The 12,172-nt window shown below is 34.8% G+C and overlaps 1 protein-coding gene across 2 annotated transcripts in view; it reads right to left on the bottom strand.

Annotated features, from left to right (window-relative positions):
- The window catches only part of sesn2 (sestrin 2), a 16,290-nt gene extending 6,052 nt beyond the window's left edge, over positions 1-10,238 (bottom strand). The window contains exons 1-6 of one of the 2 annotated variants that reach the window (NM_001079975.2): positions 10,080-10,238; positions 8,686-8,751; positions 6,380-6,568; positions 4,071-4,253; positions 1,820-2,032; positions 1,066-1,207 (exon numbers count right to left, since the gene is read on the bottom strand). In NM_001079975.2, coding sequence (NP_001073444.1) covers positions 1,066-1,207; positions 1,820-2,032; positions 4,071-4,253; positions 6,380-6,568; positions 8,686-8,751; positions 10,080-10,085 — 799 coding nt within the window. In that variant the 5' untranslated portion in view covers positions 10,086-10,238. Of the gene's footprint in view, positions 1-1,065; positions 1,208-1,819; positions 2,033-4,070; positions 4,254-6,379; positions 6,569-8,685; positions 8,752-9,793; positions 9,945-10,079 lie in introns of those variants that run through there. The other variant, XM_087293821.1, reaches the window with a different exon arrangement.
- Positions 10,239-12,172: the final 1,934 nt, after the last annotated feature.

Raw genomic sequence — 12,172 nt, 5'->3', positions numbered from 1 at the left:
ACACAAATATTTTGCAAAATAAAAGTTTTTGTTGTTGTTGTTAAAACAGAAAAAGAGTTAATAAAATGTAACACTTAATATGAATTTTAGTTGAACTGTTTTAAAATAAATGCCATATTTCATGAGCTGATGTTTGAAAGTAATAAAAACAAACATTAAGGGATGTTTTTTAGTGATGGGAAGTTCAGATCATTTTACCGACTCGGATCTTCAAGTCTCGTTCATCGAGATGAACGAATATTTTTTCGAGTCATTTCGTTCATTTGGTTCAATTTGCCAAAATATAATTAAAATGTTACGAATTGCTTCCAAACACATCTACAACTAGCCCAAAAGGTTGATCACACGACAAATAATCATAAATAGAATACTATAAGAAGGAGAAAATAATAATTTAATGTTTACCTGCTCTTTTGTCTATGAAGGCATTGTTGTTTCTTTGCTTAGCTCACCTCTTCATGTCTTCAAATGTCAGTGGTTCTGTTCACATTACTGACAGTCACATTTAATTTTAACTTAAGTACACAGTCTGTGCCGATCTTCTGGTTCTTGAGTCGTTCGTTCATCACATGACAGAATGACTCAAACCCGCGGACTCGAGAGATGAACGGATCAATTCTTTTTCCGGCATTAAACGCATATGATTGGCCAGTGAGGAACGAATGACTCAGACGCAATAGAGGACTCGAGAGATGAACGGATCAATTCTTTTTCCGGCTCTAAACGAATATGATTGGCTTCTGCCTTTCCGTGATAAACGACTCAAAAGACTTGAAATGAATGATATCTCCTGCACAAATGTGCGCACGCGTGGATGAATGAACAAAATCGTTCATGAACGACCCATCACTAATGTTTTTGTCTTTCATAACTTGAATTCCAACTGCATTATAGCAGGCTTCATCAAGCAGTCACTGCTTTTAGACACTCACAACATGACATTTTTTTTGACTGAAACATGTCAACAATAATGACATTACTGCAGATGGGAAATAATGCACACACTCCTATCTAAAAGAAAAACTATTCGAACCCAGTGGAAGTTATACATCTGCATGTTCCTACCATCAGCAGGTTCCAGCAAACTCTCCGTTCTCTCTCTTTCAAAGCGAGTGACCATCTCCTCCTGAGTAAACTCTTCACCTTGCTGTTGAACCATCATCATCCTCTCCATCAAAAGCTTAACCTCGTTTACAGCCTCAGACCACTGCACAAACACACATGTACACATACAGTTAAAGTCAGAATTATTAGCCCTCATGATTTATTAGCCCCCATATATATTTTTCCCCAATTTCTGTTTAACAGAGAGATTTTTTCAACACATTTCTAAACATTATAGTTTTAATAACTCATCTCTAATAACTGATTTATTTTATCTTTGCCATGATGACAGCACATATTTGACTAGATATTTTTCAAGATACTAGTATTCAGATTAAAGTGACATTTAAAGACTTAATTAGGTTAATTAGGCAAGTTAAAATAATTAGGCAAGTCTTTGTATATTAATGGTTTGTTCTGAAGACTACAGAAAAAAAAATATTGCTTAAGGGGGATAATAATATTGATGATTATTAAAATGGCTTTTGAAAATGCAAAACTACTTTTATTCTAGCTGAAATAAAACCAATAAGACTTTCCTCAAAAGAAAAAATATAGTAAAGACTGAAAAAAAATCCTTGCTCTGTTAAACATCTTTTAGAAAATATATAAAAAAAAGAAAACTCACAGGACGGCGAATAAATTTGACTTCAACTGTACATATTAAAGAGATTTACCGAACAAAGCAAACAAAACAGCATCAATAATTCATTACCTCCTGCTGATTTCTGGCCTTGCCCCGCACTGAACAACAGGAGTCTGTGGGCGAACACGGCTGAAGCGTCTGATCTTCTGTCTGCTCAGGCTCTGGATGAATCCCGCAACCCCAGACAAACGAGGCCAGAGAGTGAGCGTGTGTCATCAAAACCACCGCCTGAATCAGCTCCGCAAGAGACCATCGAGCCTCCGCACCGGGACAAACTAACTCCTGTCAACAAAAAAAAGAATAAGATCATCTTCATAAAATAAATGGCAGTGTGATCTGGAGAGTACGGTCCAAATGGCATTGTGCTCTGGAGAATACGGTCCAAATGGCATTGTGCTCTGGAGAGTAAGGTCCAAGTATACTTCTTTTTTGCACATTCACATTAGCATATGCACACAGTCTAGCACAGAGCATACCTGTCAATCATCCCGTTTTTCCCGGGATTCTCCTGTATTTTACCGTTATATCCCGCTATCATCACGTAAAGGTATTTTCCCGTATTTTCAGTCTCTCAACCACCAGGGGTCGCCCATTGCTCTTAAACACAAGTCTGTTCTGTGCTTTCGCTTTGTTTAGGAATGAAAACACTTATAAATAAATATTAAAAACGCTGCGATTCCCTTTCCTTTTGATAACAGGTGCCTTCACCCATCCTATACAATCCTCAAAACAGTCATTTAATAGTGCATGACTGTGCTCAACAGAAGAAAGATTTTAATAAAAGCTTAGAACCACTTGAGTGAGAATAAATGCTGAAGATATGCATTTTTGTGAGGTGAACTATGTTTTTAAAGCTTGTGTGACCTTCAGTCAAGCATTGCATAAGCTATGAGTGTATTCTTTAGTGAATCAACAAGATACAGTGAAACCAGCACAACTGACTGGTTGTTGTGACTGCGAAGGTACTTACAGATGCTCAGCATATGTAAGTACACCACTCACAAATTTATCTTTTAAATTCCTATATTTAATAGGAAGCTATACAATATTATATCTGTGCATATACATTAGATTAGTCAGTACTGAAGCCAAATCTGGAGCTCATCTAACAAAATAACTTTTGATAACGGTCCAAAAACTAGTACAGCCAAATTTGTGTTTAAGAAAAATATTAAATACAAATTTTAAAAAGAGGTAAAATCAAGAAAAGAAACAAAAAAAATAATAATAATTTAATTTAAATTTTGCAGGTTGTAATTTATTTTACAAAACTAAGCTTGAATTTAATTGTATTTTCTTTCAATCTCTAAATATGTTTGGCGACTAATGTAATGTAATGTATTTTTTTATTTAGTGCCATGTCAGCAACCAAGGCTATCTTCATGGCAGGAATCTTTTAACTTAAATCTTTCAATTTAAAAATCAACAAACAAAATAAAACATAAATTAAATAAGATTTTTTGTGTTAATACATGATAAAAATTCTAAAATCTTTTCTGGTTTCACTTTGTCAAAAATGTCCTTAAAAGAGTTCATTTCATAAAAAGTCCTTCTGGAATCAGTAAAAGCAGGACAGTCCAGTAAAATATGTTTTACAGTAACAGGAGTCTTGCAGCACAAACACTGAGTAGGGTTTTCACCTTGGCGCAAAAAACCATGTGTTATTCTCGTATGCCCAATACGACATCTGGTAAAAACTACTTGATCAAATCGATTCTTAAAATGTCTTAAAATTCTGTGTGAAACTTCAGGTTGGATTTCATGTAATTTATTGTTTTCTAATGCATCCCATTCCTTTTGCCACTTGTTTAAAATGTAAGCGTTGATAAAAGGTTTCCTCTCTGACGGAGGAATTTGCCATTTGTTCACTACTTGCTTCAAAGCTGTTTGGCGACTAAAATATGAACAGAATACAAATTTGCGATAACAGGCAGTTCAGGTGTACCTAATAAAGTGGCCGGTGAGTATGCATAGTTCATAACTTTATATAATATGCTAATTTGATTGTCTTCTAGACATGGCCTGGTATAAGATTTCGACGGTATGATAACCTTGAGTCACGTTTCCTATCACGTTTCACGGTATTGTAAATACTACCCTAAAATATGTTCTTTTTAAATGTCAAACTTTTTTTTTTTTACCCAGATATTTTAGAATCTATTTTAGAGCAGTAATTACAATTCTGTGATATTTTTTAATCCAAGGTTATCATACTGTCAAAATCTTATACGAGCCCATGCCTAACTAGACTAATCACTTGTCTCTTAGAAAGGACATTTTAAAAGCATCTTCCCAAGCACTGAAGACCAGTATGTGCTACCTGTATGTGCTCCTGGGTGATGATCCAGGGTCTGTGTGCCAGCAGTTTGTTGAGTGTCTGCAGATGCTGTATTTTCGGTGGTGCACAGTGAACTCCCCGCAGCCAGGACTCGTCTCCACCGGCAAGCAGAAAAGCGGAGCTGTGATGCTGCACGAGATACGAGCACTGATGACGAGCAGCCGCCTGGACAGAACACACAGAGAAAAGTACTGTTGTGTATATATAACATACAGAATTATTAGCCCTCCTGAATAATCAGCCTCCCTCTGTATATTTCCCCTATTTCTGTTTAATAGAGAGCAGATTTTTTTTCAACAAATTTTTAAACATAATAGTTTTAATAAGTCATTTCTAATAACTGATTTCTTTTATCTTTGCCATGATGACAGTAAATAATATTTGACTAGATATTTTTCAAAATACTAGTATTTAGCTTAAAGAGACATTTAAAGGCTTAACTAGATTAATAAGGCAAGCTAAGGTAATTAGGCAAGTTAATGTATAACGATGGCTTGTTCTGTAAACTATTGAAAATAATATATTGCTTAAGGTGGCTGACAACATTGACCTTAAAATGGTTTTTAAAAATTTAAAAACTGCTTTTATTCTAGCTGAAGTGAAAAAAGTAAGACTTTCTCCAGAAGAAAAAATAATATAGGTATTACAGTGAACAATTCCTTGCTCTGTTAAACATCATTTGGGAAACATTTGGAAACAATAATTAAATAAATTCACAGAAGAGCAAACAATTGTACACATGCTCATCTGTGGCACTGGACCACAAAACCAGACATAAGCGTAAACTGAGATTCATGCATTAGCCAAACAAGTGAGCTTTCCATCATTGTATACTTTGTTAGGATAGGAAAACATTTTGCCAAGAGACAACATTAGAAATTCTGCAGAAAACTGAGGGTCTGAAAATATCCAAATACTGAAAAACCTGTGTATAAAATTGTCCAAATTAAGGGCACACTCACGTTATACTATCTGAGCTGTGCCTAGGCCAAATTCCCGGACCGTTTGAGAAGTGCGAGTGCTCTGAATCGAGCTCAGGGACGGTTCAGTTGATCAGCCCTGGCCTGGTTGGAATAGGTGTGCCTGAGCGCCGATTACTTAGGCTTTGGTGCGGTTTGTTTGTAGTGTGAGTGCAAAGCGTGCCTAAGCCTGAAACTGATGACGTGACTTTTAAAGGGCTGTTTCTTATAGATTTATCAATCATTCTTACTTTTCAATGAACGCAAACTGTCGTAGATTATTAAAGATGCAAACCCCTCACTGCACGACAGCTGCACCTTTAGCAAACCTCCTAACTCCAGCAGCCAAGGACTTTATGATTGTTTATACGTGTTAAAAGTGGCTGATCTGTTCGGCGAAATATTTGACAGCGTGTCACTGCATCCCAAACGACTAAAGTGATATAAAGAATTCTCCACTGTGCTGAGCGAGAGCGATTCTTAAACTGAACAGCGCACCATGGCTTGCATGGTTCAGGACTTGTGGAGCTGCGCATCGATGGATTTGCTCTTCAGCGTTTGGACTCTCAGCAGTAAATATTAAACCACACTGAACTGAGCTAAACTGAACTGAACTTAAACTCTGAAAACTGAACTGATACTGTTTTAATTCACTATAATCTTTTATGTGAGGCTACTTTGACACAATCTACATTGTAAAAGCGCTATAGAAATAAAAATGAATTGAATCTTTACTTCATGTTCTAAAGATTTTTGATCTAAAATCAAGTGATATTTTTTACATACCATGGTTTTAGTTATTACAAAAAATATGGATAAAAAAGTAAAAGAAAAGATAAGATAAATAAACATAAAAGCAAATAAAATAAGTACAGCAAACATAAAACAAAACAACCCCTTGCCTCCCACCCATGGGGCCAAATTATGTCACACTGATAGTACAGTCAACACAGCATGATTAATCATGTTACAGCATTATGATACAGGAGAAGAGAAGATCAAACCTTATCAACCTTCTCACCAGCAGGAATCAATTTTTTTCCTCAGATGTATAACCTTAATAATTTCTTCCAACCCAAGTATAACTGGTGGCATTTCTGTCAATTTTCAAAACCGTAAGATAAGTTTTCTTTGCCACTATAAATCCATAGGACAGGAGTTGTTGTTGAGATTATTTAAGAGACACATACAACAATTATACTATAACCATATCATACATTAATACCATACTACTATCAAAAATCCATGCATGCAACAGAAGACTGGATTTGTAGTCACATAAAACGTCCCATTTAACTTCTGTAAAGCACCAAATTCAGCTATAAATCTCACCAAAATGACTATATAATGTCTCCATGATAAGGGCAGTGGGCCGTCCAGCTGGAGCAAAGCATCCTGTGTGCGCTGGAAACAGGCCAGGTAGGTGGGATGAAGCCCCATCACCATGTTGATATGATCAGCACGTCCTTCTGACAACAAAACGTCTGACATCACTTCATGTGTGGATCCTTCCTCCAGAATCTGACTCAAAAGAACAATCAAAAACTCAGTTTTGTCCTGTAAACAACGGCAATGATACTATTTATACTGCAGGGCTGTTTAATGCTTGATTCTGATTGGTTATTTTCAGATAAACTAGTTCCAAGCAGACATTGGCTGCACGACAATTGCATGTCACTACACTGAAAGATGTCAATTATTTTAAAAGTACAATGCCTACAAAAAATGAAATAAAATAAAAATAGCAAAACTAAACGTTTGGGTGAGATGTGTAAGAAAAATAGTCCCACACACAGGACTGGTTTGAGGACAATAAACAAAAAAATGTCTGAAATACAAAAAGTGAACAGTGTCTTTAGGTGTGGTAACAATGGTATAATAAAATAATTAACTCCAGCCCATTGTATCATTAAAAAATAAGGCACACCTAAGATACAGAATCATGGAATGGATTTTAAGAAGCGCTTCCCGAGGTGTTGAAGTTGCAATTACAACCGGATCCAATGCTTTTAAATCAGGGATTCTCTGAACAAACGCATTTGTTGTCAAATACACAACATAAATCTAAAGCTACTGCAACTGTTTGGGAAAAAAAAATTCCCTACATGTAAACTGTGGCTTGAAGTAATTAGCTCTAGGTTACATTACAAATTTGTAATGCTTTTCTTCAAGGTAACGGATAAAATGTTGCGGAATAATGCATAATTTCTGTATTAATATGTTTTATTATGCATATGTTCATGTTTTAATATGCTTTGTCACCATACTCTGTTGTTCAAACAGGGGTCTGTTCTTTGTACCTCGCTTAAATGATCTAAGATGATTTGGCAGATCCTAGATCTTTTAATCTTGATAGCTGATCTCTGGCTAATTTGGTTCTTTCATGTGTCGAGAGTATTCATCAAGTGTTTCAATGCATATCAGTGCATTTAGTTCTACATTTAGAGAAGATTTTCTTTATTATAGTAGCCTAGGCCTACTTAAGTTTTTTTTAATCGGTGTTAGGAATAACTGCATAAATTAATAATCAAAAAGCATTTTTATACCGTTAAATGTGTCTGCAACTTTTGCGAAGCATCAATTGATGATTTAAATTGATTGGTATATTAGCGGTCAAAACACGTGCATAACTGCATAAATGATTATCCTTTTTAGAAAAATAGTTGAATATTGTGCATGTACGCGTTTGTAACTAAAAAGTTCATATCAATAAATATTCTCTTTGAGTCACCAGGTGGCCAGATTGCATAAGTTTTATTAATATGTATATTTTTTACTTGTGTGTGTGTGTGTGTGTGTGTGTGTGTGTGTGTGTGTGTGTGTATATATATATATATATATATATATATATATATATATATATATATATATATATATATATATATATATATATATATATATATAGTTAAAAAAAATTATATTTACTATTTTGCCAAGTGTATATAACTACTGTAAGAAAACATCAGCATTTGGTATATACTTTCAGTATTATCCTTGCTTGAAATGACCCAATCTAAACCTGTTTATATGAATGAGCCTGCTTCCGACCAGGTTTGAGCTACCAGAACTGTTGCTATGACAACAAGTCTCAGATGAGTTTTAAAGAACTGAACGATCCTGGATCATGTCAAATCGTCAATATCCAAATTCAGCTAACCGAGTAAACCAGCTACGAAGAACAGACCCCAGGTCTTTGTAACAAGTTGGCTTGTAATGTGGGTGTTTTGTTTATTTATTATTATGATTTTTATATAGTTTTTCCTTTTTTTATTTTTTTATTTTGCTTTGCCTATGTTATATGTGGACAGAGAATCATTTTCTTTGTGAATCTGTGTATTCAATAAAACTCATTTGACAAAAATTAAAAAATAATGCACACCCAAGGTGGAACAGCCACTATGCTTTGTGATGTGGGCACATGACCACTTTTTAATAATTCAATGGCCCATCATCAGTTATTCCTGACTTATAAATTCACAATTCAAAATCAATTATTTGTTTAACCATCTCTCAACCCTGACAAGCAAGCTTGTAATAAACTCCATTTTAAGTTTGTTTTGGTTAGATCTTTTTTTAAAATGAAATCACACTAGTTAGTTGTTCTAGTTTGTTGTGGTCTAGTCATGCACAACACACACCTCTTCAGTTGGAATAAAGGCACTGGGCCCGGAAGGCAACACCTCAGGGAGGTCATCTGCTTCGTCCTGAGGAAAAAATAAATACAAAAAGCCTTAAAAATCCAGATGAAAAGTTTTGGAAAATATGAGCACAATCAGAGAGATATTAATATCTCTTATCATACAGCTGGAACAAAGCTATTGTTTCACGCTGATAACTGCTTAGTAAAAAATACATGAGAGTGAGTCATTTGCACAAATCAGTTCGTTTTGAAAATGATTCAGCAGTCCTTAAGGGTTCATTACGGGCTTTAAAAATAAACTTATTCTTCATTCATTAGTTTTCCTATGGCTTAGTCCATTTATTCATGGGTCGCCACAGTGGAATGAACTGCCAACTTATTCAGCATATGTTTTACACAGTGGAAGCCCTGCCAGCTACAACCCGTTACTGAGAAACATCCATACACACACATTCACACACATTCACTACAGCCAATTTAATCAATTCCTTTATACCGCATGTCTTTGGACAGTGGGGGGAAACCTGAAGGAAACTCCGCGCCAACACGGGGAAAACATGCAAACTCCACATAGAAATGCCAAGGGACTCAAACCAGCGACCTTCTTGCTGTGAGGCAACAGTGCTAACCACTGAGCCCCCGTGTCACCAAACTTATTTTTGAAATAAACTTATCTTATGTTGGTAAAATTGTCACACAATCAAGTCTTATATAATATAATAATAATAATAATAATAATAATAATAATAATAATAATAATAATAATAACAACATCTAATATTTCATTGAAATATTTCACATTTCAAGCTTTCTTTTGGTCTCATTAATCAAACTAATACATTAGTTATTATGTTAATCAAGTTTATATATTTTAGCAAGCAAATATTTGTTTCCTACATTTGTTTACTTTTTAACAGTTACAATTGTGAGAAATAAAGTCAAAATTCTGCATTTTAATTTGATTTATTAGCCTCCAAATGTACATATCTGTTTATATCTTACTCATTTCAATGAATTGTGAGGGGTAAAGGTTTTAAAATCTTAAACTGGAACAAAATATAACATACTCGTGAGATTAAAACGTATTTGTTTATCATTTTACTTACTTTGGTGGCGGAAACGAACTCGAAACTGTTCAGACTGGTTCAATCCGACTCGTAAACAACAACAAGTGAAATGATAGATTCACTCAAAACAGCAACTAAAGCCTCACATAGACATTGACCGACTCGTAACGACAAAACCATAACGAATACTGCTAACGTTAACGAGAATTCAGGTATAAAAGCACCGACGATAAACTTCACCTGTGAGCCGTTTACGAAGATGCCTGACTAACGTTAAACGCCTGAATTCACCGGCTCAGTCTGTCTGACCGAATATTAAACTCACCTTCATCAGACGTGTTTATGTGTTCGGTAGACTCAGGTGAAACAGAATAAAGATGAAGTTAAGTCCCGCAGGGTTTGTGTTTTATGATTTCATTGTGCCTGTTGGAGTGTAACATTAGTTTTAGGAAAGCAGGAAACGCACCGGCAGGAGGCGTGGCTACTGAACACACAGACCCGGACTGTTGCATCACCTCGCCGGCGCAGCATGACGCAACCCGCCGGTAACAGAGAGCAGAGCTACCGGCTCCAGTTTTAACTGTTAATTTGGTAAACTGCAATTACCTTATCAAATATGAGCTGCCGGTTTAGTATTAATACTGCTGTAATTCTTTAAAACACTTGTAAGACACTATAGACGATCTTGTTAGAAAGTATTAAGGAGCTTTTGTTAGATTATATTGGAACTTTCTTTTTTTTCTCAAATATTTTGTACGCATTTCTAATATATCTATTTTTTTATTAAATATATTTGAGATTAAAGGGATAATTCACCTAAAAAAATGAAAATTCTGTCATCATTTACTTATTCATTTACATTTACTTTTTAAACCTATTTGAGTTTTATTCTTCTGCTAAACATGAAATAAGATACTTTGTAAAAGGCTAGAAATTAAAAAGCCATTGACTTCCTTAGTAATTTCTTCCTCACCATGGATGTCAATAGCTGCTTGTTTTCTGATTTCCGTCTTGTTTTGTGTTCAACAGAAAAAAAGTTTAACCACATGGAGGTGAGTACACACACACACACACACACACACACACACACACACACACACACACACACACACACACACACACACACACACATATATATATATATATATATATATATATATATATATATATATATACATACATACATACATACATACATACATACATACATGCTCAGTCAATACTTATGCCTTGTTTTGTAGTATAAATATACAAACACTATAAAATCAAGATACATGATGCACTTATTTGTTATATGAATTTATGCATCAAATGTAGGGTAGAGTGGGGACAGTTTTTGCATTTCCTTTAGTTTCTCAGAGACAGTTTTTCCCCCAAATTTTTTTTAATAAACCCACATCTGTTGGACACCCACCCACATTGCTATAATATGTGTACATATAAAAATATATGCAGAATTTAACCTTAAACACACAAAGTCAAACATTGTAACATTTATTAAATTGTAATAATAAAAATAAAAATCAGGTTGACTTTTATTTTTATGGTAAACAGACTAAATGTAAATTAAATTAATGTGTTAAATTTGCCATTTATATATATATATATATATATATTAATTATATATATATATTAATAGTATTTTACTGAAAATCCAGACCGAACCTTAACTAAACTACTTCTTTGAACTTTGAAATTAATTAATTAAAGCAAAGAAAAGATTTTTTTCAAATTAAGTTACATTGAAACTGATCTAATTTAAATCGTACATTGTTAATATGGCAAGCTTTTAAATTAATTTTGTAATTGGAGACAGTTGCAACATCCTCAACTTTGTCAATCCCGATTAAACTGTCTATGCGACATAATAGCTTTAATGCTTGATAGCTATACCTATTTGAAGCAAAGTGATTTAAGTTATACGAATGAATGATGTTTCACAAAAGCAGATTAAAGAGTATTTCTAAACATTAAAAAAATAACTTTTTTTTTTTCATCTCATTTTCACCTAGTTATCAGGAGCCGGGTCTTGCAGGCAGCAGTCTTAGGAGAGAACTCCCCCTCCCCAGATACTTCCTCCAACTTCTCAAGGCGTTCCCAGGCCAGCGGAGAGACATAGTCCCTCCAGCGTGTCCTGAGTCTTCCCCAAGGCCTCCTACTGGTGGGACATGCCTGGGACACCTCCCTAGGTAGGCGTCCTAGTGTAGATTGACCATATAGATTTTTTTATACTGACAGAATAGACACATGGCTGATTTCTCTCCGATTAAAGGAGGGTCTAACTGAGAATATGTAGTATAAATATCATCACTAGTTATTTCCAGAATTGAGAAATAAGTCTAGTGGAAACTGCCCCATGTTGCAATCGTCCCCACCTTCCCCTATATGTAAATCTACACAATGTCAAGTGTATTTTTC

The sequence above is a fragment of the Danio rerio genome, chromosome 19 (genome assembly GCF_052040795.2).
Source record: "Danio rerio strain M-AB ecotype USA chromosome 19, GRCz13ab, whole genome shotgun sequence".
Lineage (NCBI taxonomy): Eukaryota > Metazoa > Chordata > Actinopteri > Cypriniformes > Danionidae > Danio > Danio rerio.
This window is presented reverse-complemented; position numbering and strand designations above follow the sequence as displayed.